We start from the raw sequence: 15,295 nt of genomic DNA, 5'->3' as shown, positions 1-15,295 counted from the left end.
TCAGCAACCGCAGTGCTCAATGCTGGTGCTGCAGCAGACAATTGCATGAGCTAGTCTAAATGCCAGAGGGAATTGTTTTCTTGCATCATTTAGCATTTTTGCCTATTCTGCAGAATATTGAGTCTTAATGGAACATCTTCCTTTGTATGTAACATGAAACTGTTTTTCTTCTTCAGTGGAAGAAAACAAAACAGCATATCTCAGTGATTACATTGCAATGGAATTGTTTAATTCTGCCCTAATCTGCTATTTATAATTTTATTTGAGATTCTCTACAGAAAGGGCAAAATAATAAACCAGACACCTAATACTTGGACAAACAGAGTCTGGACTTTCTAAAGACATGATTACAACCAGAATGCTTGCTTCCCTCCACTCTAAATACAGATCATTCATACATAGTAAGTTTGCAAGAAATATTTTGGCATTTCTACCAAATACAAAACAAGTAATTCCCTGCAAACATAGTTTATAACCTTCCTAGGAACATTCTAGTCCTCATTTTATTACTACAAACAAATGAAAAGACTGGTCTGGTTCCCTTAGGGCTGAACTACCTTGCAGAACTTCAGTCTGGCTTTGGATCAACAGCCTATGGCACTGAATTCAATTTGGGAGCTAGTCTGACAAAATGAATTGGATGTCTAGCAATATGCTGATTTTGTAATAACTCCAGAGGTGAGGGTTTCAGTTAAATCTTTCATTTTCTGTTTCATGACTGTATAATCCTTGCAAATAAAAGTCACTGGAAGACTTTTGAGTTTGTTTAAATGTCTTACATTACCATTATTCTTTCTCCTTGCACTTTGTGCTAAGGACACATAAATAGTTAACGAAGACTAATCTGGTGACTTCAACCCCTCCACCTCCTATATTTCACATGATGTAATTGTCCTCGCAGTAATGGATCATCTTCACTACTGCCACCTACAAATGCCTACTCCTCACCCCAAAACACAGCTTTTCTTTTTTGTAGAATTCCTCTTGTATTACCGAGATATCGGTACACTATGAGGTCACAGTTATGTTCCATGTTTGGAAAACGTGTGAAAAAATCTGAAGTTTATAGGTCTTGCAAAATATTTTTTCTCTCTTTTTTTTTTTTTTACATTTTATTGGCATTGTTCCCTCAGAATGACAATTTAAGAACACAATACCTTTGAAAATTTTGGTTTTCCATCTTCATAGTGGATCTCCACATAATTGGAAGATAACAAGTCACTGTCAAAGAAAGGATAAATAAAGATGAGAAAAATCTGAGTACTCTTTCTATTGCTATGGGTAGGTTTGAGGGCTTTTGTTAGCATTTTCAAAGCATTTTTATTTTCCTTGTACATTAGTTTCAAAAAAATCAAGCAGTTTGTATTCAGTAAATGGTTTGAAGGTAAGTCAGAGTGTGGTATACAAGGGAGAATTTCTTCCTGCAGTCTAATCCTCTGTATTTCAGCTTTACAATTAGACTACCAGCCTTCTAAATATGCAAAAACATACCCCTTGGCTTTAGAACTTTCCTTGCTGACAGTATATGTATTTTAGTTCATCACCATTTTCAAACAGCTTTTCCATTCTATCTTAAAGTGTAAATAGAGTGTATGTAAGGCTGAATAAATAAATACACCATTGTTATGAAGACAGGAGTGTATAATCACTTCCACAAGCTGCAAATACTCGGGTTTTTTTTCCAAAAGCAATAATGTTCCTTAAAAGAAAACGCACAATGCAGAACCCAAAACACACTCCATACTACCCTTTTCCCCACTTTCACTTTTTATTTTCAGATACCTTTCCCATTCTTACTTTCTTCCTAACTCTGGCAAGAAAAATTTCAGAAGCATAATAATTTTCTATCATGTGTCATTTACAGTTTTTCTTTTTTTTCTTAAACTAAGCTTAGCCAGCCTGTAAACATCCTGTAATAACCTCAGTGCCCCATTCACATCTCACCTGATTACAATCAGGGTTGCAGCATAATGCCCAGGGAGAGCAAAGCAATTAAAAACATTAACTGGCCCCACCAAATATGCAAGATAAACATTTTACTTAATATGATCCAGAATTCTTAGCATTTTTGAAGCCTCTAATGTACACTTGCAACTAAAAGAAAAATTTAAAAAATCATTAGAAGTTTGATACTGGTATATATATCAAAATAAAAATATCATTGCTACAAATAAAAAACACCATTATGAATGTCTGGTGTGGCAAAATAGCTCTGATGGGAATTCATGACTAAAAACAACCTATGATAATGGGTATCTCAAACTCAGATTAGGCTATTAGCAATCCTGATAACACTTTAACTCTGGGACTCCTGGCTCCTCAAATCAATTCTTCATGCCATATTTATCAGGCATTACACTCATTAGAGAGCGTCCTGCAGAAGTCAGTTACCAGTGGTTCTCTTAGAAGATCTTTCTCATGAAACTGACACAGCACACTCTGGGCCTGCAAAACCAATGCTAATAGCCATGAATAATTACTGAAGTCTAATAATTTGCCTTAAACATCACTGTGAAGGATTATTAAAAAAAAAAATTTAAAGTGCAGATTTAAAAATAAATTCAGTTGCATGGAATAATTTTAACTTTGTGTCATAGTAAGCTATAAATTTTCTGCAGAAAATACAAATGCTGTATAAATAGTGTAAGTACTCGGCTACAATGCAAATATTTATTTCTTCAACATGGCAAGATTGAAGCTTCTAAAAAGGCATACATATACAAAACAATTACAGTTTATCCTTTTATTCTTTGCATTTTTCATACTTGTTATGAAGCATAAAGACTACCATTCCCAGTAGGGGATGGTACAGGCAAGGCTACATGTAACTGACATAAGAAAACTGAAAACTGTAATTACAATACAAGTATTAAAAAAATTACTGAGAATGATTAAACACAAAGACCGTTTGGTTTCCTCAAACTAATTCCTGGATCAGCACTTCTCTACCTATTGCCAAATCAAGCTCACAGTTTCACACCTTCTTCTTTGCCCTCTTTCAGTAACCCTATATGACTCATCTCAGAACTTCTTTCTATGCTATCTAGAGCTTTTTGCATCTCATAAGACTTGCAGTAAGTGATCTCCCACTGTGTGTACTGACTGACAACTAACTATAGTTTAATTACAGCATTTCTCTCAGATTTATCTTATTTTGTGTGACATAAGAGCTGCTCAAAACTTCTGTAGTGTACCCTTTGCAGAATCTTTTCAGAGTTTAGTATTCTTTTCTTGAATTTTGCTTGAGCTTCTGTTGTAATCTAGTTGGTTCCTCATCTGCTAACCTTTTCCATTCTTTAGCCTCTCATTAGCTCCAAATGCCAAAGAATTCCCAGCTGGGTTTCGTCCAAATACAGTGTCCCACATGATGGGATTTCTAACATGGAATACTAATGATGAAAAACTCCTATATGTATATACACAAATAAAAGTACAAAGCAAGGGTGCAGAGAGTTTTCCAGTAGACTCTACACTTTTCTCATCTCTGATTTTCCAACATGTTTGGGGTCTGTGTGGCAAGATTTTGGTACTAGGGGGCGCTATGGAAGTGGCTCTCTGAGAAGCTGCTGGGAGCTTCCCCCCGTATCCAACAGAGCTGGTGCCAGCCAGCTCCAAGATGGACCTTTGGAATCTGCAGGACACAAGGCACACCAGTGAAATTCTCCATGCTGAACGAATTCCCTCCAAAGAAAATTAAGGCCTGCTGTTTGTGATATACTTCCCAAATGCCATGCTATAAACAAAATGCAACTTTAATTTGTGAAGCACCCTTTTGGCAAACATAACACAGTATCCGCCACTTGGATTTCACAAAATTGTTTCTCATGCAAGGCTGGACCAGAGTGTTTATCTCTAGTTTTTGGTCGTTATTATGCTTTTAAGCTTGCCACACATAGCCACCAAGGTCATGCAAGGGCATTTTTCCCTTAACATTTCCCTCAGGACAGCAAGAATTTTGAACATTCCATTATAAAAAAACTAGTCAGCTGTTCGTTTAACTGAATGCCTCCCCTTGGCAAGTACCTGATTTTTGTCAGGTACCTTGCATCACTTTGTCTCATTTCAAGTATCTGCCTACACTAGCAAAACATCCAAAAGAACACCTTGCTTGCAAACATTGAGAAAGACAGGAAGGGTAAGGAAATTTGTTCTACATTTTGCTAAAACTCTGGGAATAACAACAGATGTAAAAATATACATAGAACTACTGCAAATTTCCCCTACAAAACTTTTACCTGTTATTAATGCTTACCAATCCAACAAAAGACAAAGTATTAAAGGGGCGAAAAAAAAAGAATGCTTAACCAAAATAACTTCCAAACACTTTTTCCTACACAAAAGATATACACAGAAGAGCACTGTAATTTCACCAGGAGGTGTGATGGGGTTCTTTGTGTAAGTGACATCAAAAACAAAGGACTAGAATACAATGATTAAGAGCTCATGCAGAAGACCAATTTCCTGAGGAATGAGGCACAGAACTCATGCATAAACTAGGGGTCTCCACAGCACAAAATAACTCTTCTTCCTTCATTATCACTTACAGAATGCCTAAATTTACCTCTGAAAGGCAAACCTGAGTTTTATGAAATACATTTGCATCTCATCTACACTGGACTGTGTTTTGCCACCTTTGGTCCATTTTGAGCCATTCATATCTTGCTTAGGGCAGAAATGCATTCAGCACAGCAAATGTGATTTTCAGTATGACAAGCAGCAGAAACAGTACAAGCTTTAACTGAAATGAGTGTCAGTCATGATCACATCAAACAAAAGTCTGTTTAGGTAGTGGCACATTAGTATGAACCTTTACGATGAACACAAAGTTGCAACATATTGAATGAACTCATGACAAAATAAAAAATTTGTCTGCTGTGTCCTTTTCTACAGTTCCTTCCACCCTGCCTCATTTATCTCAGATAATTGTTCTTATTGAGCTGTCTTGCTCCCTGGCTCTTCTACCTGAGTTACACTGAGAAATGCAACATAAGCAGCAAAGGGATATGCCATTCCCTGTAGCTGCTGCCTTTTGAAGGCATAGAGCAGCTGCTAAAGCAAGCAGCAGATGCCTTCTGAAGAACTCACATCCACTTCCTTGGCATGTACTTCACTGCTGATGTTTTCATTAGCAGGAGAGCTGCAGAGTAAAAGCGGCTTACCTCAGCTGGCATCTAACTATCCTGATGAAGAGAATTGATTTGGGTAGGAAAAGGCTATGAAATTACCAAAAGATATCATATACAAGTAAGCAAATTACCTTTCTGCAGAAAATCAGAGTACAGCAAGAATTACCTTCTGTGCATACTTCTTCAATTATCTTTATACTAACCTATTACCAGGCAATACTTTATCAACTATTCTGAAACGTTTCAAGCTCAGTACCAGTGTCTGAGCAACTTAGTTTAGTTGAATTATTTAACAGAACACCCATGAGATGTTTTTGTCCATTTGACAGATACAGTTTAGTAGCACATCAAGATGGGAAAAACAAAGAGACCTTGCTGCAGTATTTTTTTAAGACAATCAAGGCACCATCATCTAATGCAATGCCCAGCCACAGCCTTGTTTATAATAACAGTTTCAATTATATTCACAAACTTTGTTGAAATTAAATTTCTATTGTTTATTTAAGAAATGCCATAAATACTCAAAGTTTGCTTCTGAAAAACTGTGACTAGCTTTCCCATTTTCATTTAAAATAGAATTAAATTTTATTTTAAAAAAGAATTATGTAAAAACCAAGAATCAAGTAGTTTCTCAAATAATTCAGTTATTGCCCTACTGTTTTTTAAATTAGGCTAATATTGTAACCTCCTCTGCGACCATTCTCCAGTTAATTCAGTCCCACAGAAACATACACCACAAAGAATAAACACCAATTATAAGGTTTAAACAATTAGATAAATTTGTCTGTTATGTTGGCTGTACTTCACAAAAGAAACTAACTTTCCACCACAGTCATCATATTTTAATGTCTCAAATTGTTAAGACATGTTGTGGTCAAATGCAGTGGGGTTGGGTTTTTTCAGTTCATGTCAAAGACACCAAATATGTTTTCAATGATATCTTCATGGAAAAGAAATCCATTTTCCTGGAAACAGAGTTTCCTGGAAAGATGGATCTCTACAGAGAAAAGAAGGAAAAGCTAAAAAATATAAGACTGATTTTGGTGATTTTTTTCCTCCCCTTCCCCAACAATCCTAAATTTTGAGGCAAGTTATCCACATGAAGGGAGAGAAATTTTTGTCTTTGGGTTTTCCCTCTGTTTCTGTCCATATCAATTAACTAATTTCCTATTCTTGGATGTGTCTCAGCCCCCACAGTCCCAGTGGGTGAAGGTTCCAGTACAGCCTCAGCCCCCTATGCTGGTGGAAACCTCTTTATCTAGAGGCTGGAACTAGACCATGGCTGCAAACTGCCAGAAAATACAGCCAACTTCCCTCCTCACTAAAAAGGCAGCAAGCAGACATTTTTAATTCATTGCCTTTGGTAGTACTGCTCTTTAATGTGTTTTAGTACTACACCAGAACATAAAGCCTGCTACCTTTAAATACGACATTAAGAGTTGCAAAAACTCTTCTCATTCAGCAGAAAAACAGCGACTTAAAAGCCTATTTACATGTTGCTGGAAATGAGATCATTAAAAACTAATTTTCTAGCACCTTGCAAACATTTGTTTGTGTAAATAATGCAGCAATATAAAATAAGAAACCGGTCCAATATACTAGGATCATTGATTACCCAAATACAATGTTACAACACTGCCATTTGAGGACAAAAGTGAACTTACTGAAATAAGTGAACAAAGGCTTTTTATATAAGTTGTGTTTTATGACAATGCTACATGCCACCCATTGCATAGGAAGTTTATTGAGTTCGGGCAGACAATCTTAGTTGAATTGTAAGTCTAACTTTTCAAATGGGATTGTTACCCCACTACCGCACCACAATCTTCCATTTTCATGCTAAGAGTATTAAACTAAAAACATTATTTAATCCATTACAGATTATAAAACTATTACTTTTTGCATCAAGTTATTTTCACAATCAACATATCTGCAATTATTATGCATCATCATAACTAGCATCACACAGAGAGCCTGCAACTGGTCAATATTTGAGTGTAGCAAGGGGCAAGATGTCTAAAATTTCAGAGTAACCCACCTTGCTAAGGAGTTCAAAAAGTGAGTTCTTTTTCCCTGAGTCTTCTTGTCAGAAAAAGCTACCAAAAATCACTCTTAAGATAACATTATATTTTGTCTGGTTTAGACTGTGTGAATCTGCAAAGTTGGATACCCTTTAAAGCTCCATACAAATCTTACTTATCTGCACACTGGATTCAAGGGCTTGAGGGGCTTGCATTTCTTTCAAGCTGTTTGTGCCATTGCATCATGGCAAGATGGAAAACAAAGTAAAATTTTCTAGTAACAAGCTCCATAAACTTTCAGACTGCCACCTCTTCTTCTTACAAAATCTCGACAGTTAGTAATGAAATTGAATATCCAATTTTCTTCACTTAATTGTCAAGTTATAGTATTTGCTGTGAAAAAAGAGCATCTGCAACACAGAAGGTAAGCAATCCGTTTCCAACAGTGATAAAGAAAACCAAAGATTAGAACCTGTTTGCATGTAACAACCATCGTCAATTTTAGCTTTAATTACTTGTAGAACATTCAAAAAAAAACCACAGGAACAAAACCAAAATGCACAGAACACATACAGTGTTGGTGGCATTAACTCAGCTTAGACAACTGATACAAATATTTATTCATCATACACAAGGGTATTCCCAATTCTTCTGCCTTTGCTTCTGACTAGACATTAGCAGCACCAGTATGCCAACTACAACCCAACATAGCAGCAAAATGCTGCTTTTTGCTGAACACCTGAAAATAACTGAAACACAAGAATGGGTCTTTTTCAAATCGTTGTCTATGGGTACTTACAATTTATGTTACAAGTTTTATGACTTACAGTTTTAGAGTATTACATCCAGTCAAAAACTAGCACAGGTTTTTAAAGACATTTTCTGGAGCAGAACCAGATAAAGAGTCAAACATTTATGAGCCAAAAACCGCTAAAGAAGCTAGGAGGAAACCTAATGTATAAAGAGGGAAGCAGTAGGGATATCAGTAAGGCATCCAAACACGTTAAATATAGGCGGCAAGAAGGCTCCTGATATCACAAGAGCAGAACTTCTTCAGCCAAGGTGCACACCAAGTTCATTCCCTCTCTCTTTTTGAAGTGATAGGCACTGCATTTCTTGATTGCTGAGAAAGCAGCCACAATTAGAAAATATCTGTACATTTACTTATGAACCGTTTGTTGTTAAAAATAAGCAAGGACAAACAGCAGGACTGGACAAGGGGTAACACTGCCAGGATATGGGGAATGTCAATGGGCTTGTGATTTTACTTGGCTAATAGCCATTCACCATGAGACTCAGACAGGAAATGGAATGAAACCCAAATCCTAATGAACAGGAGATAAGAGTTCTGGTCTTCATTACTGTCTCTGTCAGGCCACTGACCGACAGGCCATGGAAGAAGCCACTCAGGCATGGTCTTGAAGAGGTTCAGCCAGAAATTTAGAACAGATAAGAAGTGGTAAACAACATAATTTGTCTCCTGGGAAGGAACAAACTTATCTCAGCATGTCTGCCCAGACTTGTGGATATGTGCAATCATTTTTATGGAACATTCAGGGAATGTGCCAAGGGTAGAAAAGGTGAATCAGGACATAGCATGTTGAAAACAGAGAGGAGGAGGCCTAAAAATGAGTCACTAGTGTAAGCTGCAAGACAGTCGGCTTGTTTGGCACAGCCCTGCACCCGATCACTGCTGTCTGTCCTATGTTAAGTCCTACTTGTAATACTCCCTTTGTGATCTTGCTCTCTATTCTGCATAGGTGTGGTCTGCAAGGAAACTTGAGAGTCAGTCAACAGCTATAGGGACATCTGTATCTGGAAAGACTAAGGCTTAAGACAGTGACCACATAAAAGACCTCAAGCCTAGGCATCAATATTGAATGAACTTAGAGCCCGTGTTAACATTTGTGCCCGTGAATGCTATCCTGCCCCTGAATCAGGAGAGGGCCAGAGTACCTTTCACCAGCAAACTCTCAATTCTCATCGGCTGTGGAAGAACTTTACGAGCCTATTTTCTTCTTCTCCCAAGTGCTGTCAGCATGTTTAGACAGTGCCAGTAAAGGCAATATTTTTTCTTTGTCACTGTCTGCGTGACCAGCCATTCCCTACATACACTGCCATCTTGGGAATGTGTGCTCACACTCACTACTTGCTGGATATGCAGACAGGAGCAGCGGAAAGCAAGAGGAGGGATTCCCTGTAGCTTAGAGGGCACTAAATATTGGTTCCCTTCACAAGTATGTCGTGATTATCCATTGGAATTACTATGCACAGGTGCAACCCTCATAAAACAACATAGTCTTGCATTACACTATTATTTTTCCAGAGCCTAGAGAACATCCAGTTATCTTCAAGCTTTCTTTGTCCTTCAACTGTGTGAATTCCCAGCCTTCATACTAATTCATCTTTTGCCAGACACTTAAGACTTCACATAACATTTTGAAAGATAAAAATACAAGAGCAACCTAACTTCAAAATTATGCATGGATGAAGAAAAATGCTTCAGGTAACCTTTACAGCAAAAGATCTGATAATTAGCAGCCTAGAAGCCAAATAAACAAATATAAGTTCTAAAAATTTTCTAAAGCTGTAACTTGCTGCTTTTAAATGCTATTAGATTTAATAAGTTTGCGTCTTTATCCCTAACAAAGCTTCCCTTATATGACAGTTTAAGACCAAAAAAGACCTCATATGAACCTCAAGACCGGAGGAGTACTTTAAAAAACCAGTTTGCAATGGTTCCTGTAATTTTTTTTCTCCTTTTTTAAGCATGCTCAGTCTCAAGAGACATAGAAGGGGCAAATGCACTTTAGAGCATTACATGTTACCTGTCCAGTATTTAGTATGAATTTTACACTTCTACCTTATTCTTAAAATTTCAGCGGCCAAAAAAAGGTCATTACAATTTTTAGAAGATCATAGTTCCACACATTCAGCAGTGACATAAAAGTATGTGGGATATACACAACTAAACCATCGCTGCCCTGTATTACAAGTCAGTTTTTCTAGACCAAAGAATTAAGTAAATTTAAGTAAATTAAGTAAATTGCACCTTTCAGCACAGGCACACCATTAAGAGTCCCATCTCATTAGGAACTTCATGACTGTAGTGACAATAGCATGATTTCCAGATCACTAAAGATGAGCTATTCATTCAACTATTTACAGTATTTCTACACACTGACTTGAGCAACTAGAACATCTCATGATAATTCATCAATTAGTTTAAAAAAAAAGCACAAGAAAATCCACGCTTTGCAAACACTACCACTACCAGAATTTCTCCATCTATCACAATTTATTTTACCATGAACAATAAAATTTTCAGGGTATCTACCTTATGGGTGTCAGCAAGCATTACTGGTATCTTACATAATAATGTTAAATGTTGTTTTGCATCAATAAACTTGGATAACAGCATTTTTTTTTCAACAGATCTTGGAATATTACATGCTCTGACCTTAAACCATAAGATTATAAGAGCAGGAGTGAAAAAAACTTCAAATCATGCACTTACTTATTCAATGTGAGGTCAAGGATGAATTTAGAGCCAAAGGCCTCAATCTGGAAACTTGCCTGGGCCAGATGTACAGCCTGCAAACAGAAACACACAGTTGTCAAAATATTCACTGGTTCTTATATACAACAAATATGACTGTGAAAAACAAAGTTATGGAAAACATTCTTATTTTCATGAATCTCATGTGCATATGAAAACTTTTGCCCTTGTACCAAATTCCAATTCAAAAGGATTTTCCTTTTTAGAGGAAAGCAAATGGTACCTAGAAAGCATACTTTCAAATACACACTCATCCCTCACAAACAGAAAAGAAAAAAAAAAAAAAGAGAAAAAAGTTTCACACAAATGTCTGTATTTTGCCATAACCAGATGGCTATGTCGCATAAGCATAAGTAATGTAGTATACTGTTCTTTTAATTTAGCTATTGCAATCATTCCCTTTAAAAGGCTGAAATAATTAAAGCATTTGTAATACACACTTTCAAATATGAAAATCATAGCAAGGCTCATATTACACATTATGAAAAACTCCTTCAAAGAAATGCTTTCACAATTAATGGCTCTGTACTTGGCACTGTAGCTGAACTAGTATAAAGAATACTGATGCTGGTCATACAACAAATCAACAAATCATTAGCTTGTCTTGCATAGGGAGTTAAGTTTAACTTCAGGATATTCAGTTCTTGTCAGATAAATTGTATTCTTTATTTTTCTCTATACTGTAATAACTGTAGCCAAAGACATTTAAACATGCTTATCTGTTTTCTAGAAAAATAGGGAAATGATAAGAGATGATCCAAGAATTTCTTTTTGTGAAGAGCTGTTGCAGTAGGGTTGAAGAGATTAGATCTGAATTTCACAGGATCTTTCCCGATAATGTCCTAAAAAAATCATGCTTATTTATACACTAATTTGATACAGTATTAATAATTACACAAAGCTGGAATATTATGACTAAGCCCATTAGTCAAAAGACACTAAAACCCCCCATTTTTTATTGAACACCACAATTAACCCTCAGGTATGTCACAGAAAATATATCAAGTTCCAGCTAGTTTACAGCATAACCTAAATCGTATGAAGGTTAGCTTTTATGGCCCACAGTTCTGTTCTCTTTTGGAAATTTCTTCACAAAGGATAAGTTCTTTATGTTTCTTTTCCATTCTTGCACTACACAAAGCAGCATTGATTTTAATCTTCCTTCTCAGCAAAGTTATTAATCATCTTTCAGAAAATTCTTCAATTTAATTTTTAAGTGCTATTGTAACTAAAATCAGCTGTGACATTTCCTGCATTACTTTATCATTCTTTGCTGCCAGAATTATCATTTCCCTTTCAAAAGGGTCACAGAGCTTTGTTGTCGAGCTTCTTTTTTTAAAAATAAAAGTCATGTACAAATATTTTAAATACGTTTTAATGCCATTAAACAATCTTAGCTAAAGCCTGTTTTTGTTCATTAAAAATACAATTACTCTAAATGAGAAGTAAAAAAATAATATTCCTAGCTGATATCTAAAATCATATAGAAGCAAACCAGTACTTCCTCTCTGTTCTGTTTTTTTGGTAAATGTGTATTGTCCTCTCACCAGTTCACCAATTTGCTAACGCTGGCCTGGCAGATGGGAGTTAAAGCTGCTCTGAATCAGCAGAGCAAAACAGTTTAACTATAAACACAAACAGGTGGCGTGATCAGAAAGACTCTGCTGGCATATACATTTTAAGAAAAGGGAATGTCAGGTTAAATACATGCCTAGTAGGAGAGGCTTTTCAACCCCAAATCCACTTTTTTTTTTTTTACAAACGAAATAAAGGAACAAGTATCACAAAGAGCTTTCCAAGAACCTGTTCATGACAAAAACCTTATGTTTTAAAAACACACATGTATTAATTAATTCTTTTTCAAAAGCATGAAAACTTGTTACAGGAAAAGGACTGCAATTAGTTTTATGCCATAAAGATTCCACTTAAGAGTTAGACAAGCTACTGCTTTGAATCTCCTCCACATGCAACATTTACCTAAAAAGATGTGTCTTCATATATATGCCACAAACAAGATTTCAATGTCATATATCTGCAAAATTTACAAAAGCATGAACTATTCCATTAAGACCATTCTGAAACATGAGAAATCTCTCCCCAGGCATCAGCTACTGATTTCAGTGACAGCTAGATGGATGACTAGTCTGATCTGCTATAGCTCTCCTATTGTCCAACCAAGACTGTTCAATGATATCTGTGTATCACCCTTCAAGTTTCTAAGCCATGTATTCTTTACCTTTCTGCAATTTCAAATTATTAAAAGTAATTTTTACTCTTGGTCTGCAATATCATAAAACTCCTTCCTCTTGCAGAATTACATATAGCAACATTGCTATTTCTGTAAACAACTACTTCTGTGTATAAAAACACTACTCGCTATCTATTAGTGTGACTCATTAGCAGATGCAGCCTTCACACAAAAGCAATTGCTGCAAAGCAGCTGACACTAATTTGATGACCTGCAGCAGGGCATGTTCTCCACCAAACTCAGCTGAAACCATGGATTACAAAGAGATTTGAAAACCCTGCAGTTTAGCAAGAGCACTGTTTTGAATTCAGGTGAATGCAATACAATGCTGCTACAGCAAATACAGATTCTCTTAAGCCAGTTTAACAATAGAAAACCACTCCCAAAAGCCATAAACCAGCTGAAGGTAACAAGACTCAATATCCAATCCTAAAACATTATTTTCCTGCAATAAGTTAGCACAGGAAGCTACCAGTGAATTATCACCAGGAGTTTGAAGCATTACAACCATCATGTACCACAATGATAGCAGGAAGTATTTCAGAAAAGTATCTGCAATTCTGTTATCCACCTTATAATTTCACTGTGTTCTCTCATCAGCCACTGTGTAATACAAATACCTGAAGAATAATCTGAAATACAGTGTTCTTCTCACTGGCATAGAAATATAAATTCAAACAAGAATATAATGTTGATCAGCACATGTTTTGAAGAATATTTTTGCAGGAAAAATATTAAACATCATCCTCTTCTACAGCTTGTGCACATGCAAATGCTCACACCTGCAAAAGTATTCTTTATTTACACAAAGAGAAGACCAAGTTCCTTTGTCTGTGTTTGCTTATCATCTAAAAACCTCTGCAGAGGTTCCTGCTTTGACAGCTATAGCCTAGTCCAATGGCAAAGCTCCAAAATTATATAAAGTTTTTCTTCAGCAAAGACTTACTGATGATGTATAGCAATGTGGGTTGAAGAAAGGTCTGAGTCTCTCAAATTCTTCCTGTCCTCATACCATAATTTTAGGGGAAAAAAAAGTCTTTTTTTTCCCCGTTCTGGGAGCTCAAATTACTAGTACAGTCATTGTAATAAGAGATTCTCCATACTAGGGACATTCTAAGAGTGCTATAGCTGCTTATGCATAGTAGTAGTTCTCAGGGCTTTTTCCAAGCTAAAAATCCATATGTGTAAATAATTCCAGTTTCTTTCAAATCAGTCATTAGGTTACAGTATGTTTCAATATAAAAATGGCTGTAACAGGAATCTCAGTTCTACTGATCTATGTCACAACTTGAATCCTTTCATTGTTTTCATTATCACGTTTGGGGATCATTTGTCGATAATTCACTTTTTTTCAGACTTTCAGGAAATTTACAATTATCATCAAAAATAAACTACTACATTAGTTTTACTTTCTTCACAGTAAAACTATGTCCAATGCAATAATGTGTTATCCCTTCAAAAATACTAAGTTCTATCACAAGTCTTTAAACAGAAGTAACATCCTTATTTAACTGACTAAATGGTAGCTATGAGTCTTTTGCTATACTCATGCAGATACAACCTCCAAAGGACAAGCTCATTGCTTTTAGAAATCTATTTTTTCATACAATTCTGCTGACTAAAATAATGGCCAAAAGCTACCTCTGAATTTAAAAGCTGAGCAAGGGTTTTCATTACTCACATTATGGAAATAGAAATGTAAGTCAGATTTAGATGGATTTTACACCATCAAAACAGTTTTTTGCTCTAGACCTCCATTCTAATAATAGCCTTAGTTTTGTCACAAGTCAGTGTGACTTACTACATATTAGCTCATAATCCTGCTCTCAGCTTGTTGGTCTATCCTCAGACCCCGTACAGAAACCATTCCTTCTTCTAGCATTTGGTTACATTCCACTGTGTGGCACATCCACCAAAGCAACCTTCCACTACTCCCCGGAAATAAAGCATTTCATATTGAAACAGATCACATAAATGTCCCAGCAGCACATGAAAACTGATGTCTAAAACATATAGCATTTCAGAATCCTGTTGATAATTTGTCTCTGGACTTTAACAATAGAGGCATTACTTTGATGCACTTGAACCCCAAGCCTTGAAGACTGGTCTTTGAAAGAAAGGTTATGGGCATGTGAGAAAAGACCCAGGTCTGCTTCTGGAAGCAATCCTACTGTTGTGCATCTAAACCCCAGGGCCAGAACTCACCCTTCTGTAGTAACACTGGCCTCCAAAGCCATATCCCCCTCGAAGGATTTTTTTGTAAGACTCTACAAAGTAGTGCATCCCTATCTTGGGCCACTTTCCTGCAGTATCCAGCTTCCCACAAATGCTAGAAAATCCA

The 15,295-nt window shown here is 36.3% G+C and overlaps 1 protein-coding gene across 8 annotated transcripts in view; it reads right to left on the bottom strand.

Annotated features, from left to right (window-relative positions):
* Positions 1–15,295, bottom strand: part of ADAM23 (ADAM metallopeptidase domain 23) — a 66,004-nt gene that overhangs the window by 44,590 nt on the left and 6,119 nt on the right. For all 8 annotated transcript variants that reach the window (XM_038142255.1, XM_038142258.1, XM_038142257.1 and 5 more), the window contains exons 3-4: positions 10,665–10,741; positions 1,158–1,221 (exon numbers count right to left, since the gene is read on the bottom strand). In XM_038142255.1, coding sequence (XP_037998183.1) covers positions 1,158–1,221; positions 10,665–10,741 — 141 coding nt within the window. The remainder of the gene's footprint in view (positions 1–1,157; positions 1,222–10,664; positions 10,742–15,295) is intronic.

The sequence above is a fragment of the Motacilla alba genome, chromosome 7 (genome assembly GCF_015832195.1).
Source record: "Motacilla alba alba isolate MOTALB_02 chromosome 7, Motacilla_alba_V1.0_pri, whole genome shotgun sequence".
Classification (NCBI taxonomy): domain Eukaryota; kingdom Metazoa; phylum Chordata; class Aves; order Passeriformes; family Motacillidae; genus Motacilla; species Motacilla alba.
This window is presented reverse-complemented; position numbering and strand designations above follow the sequence as displayed.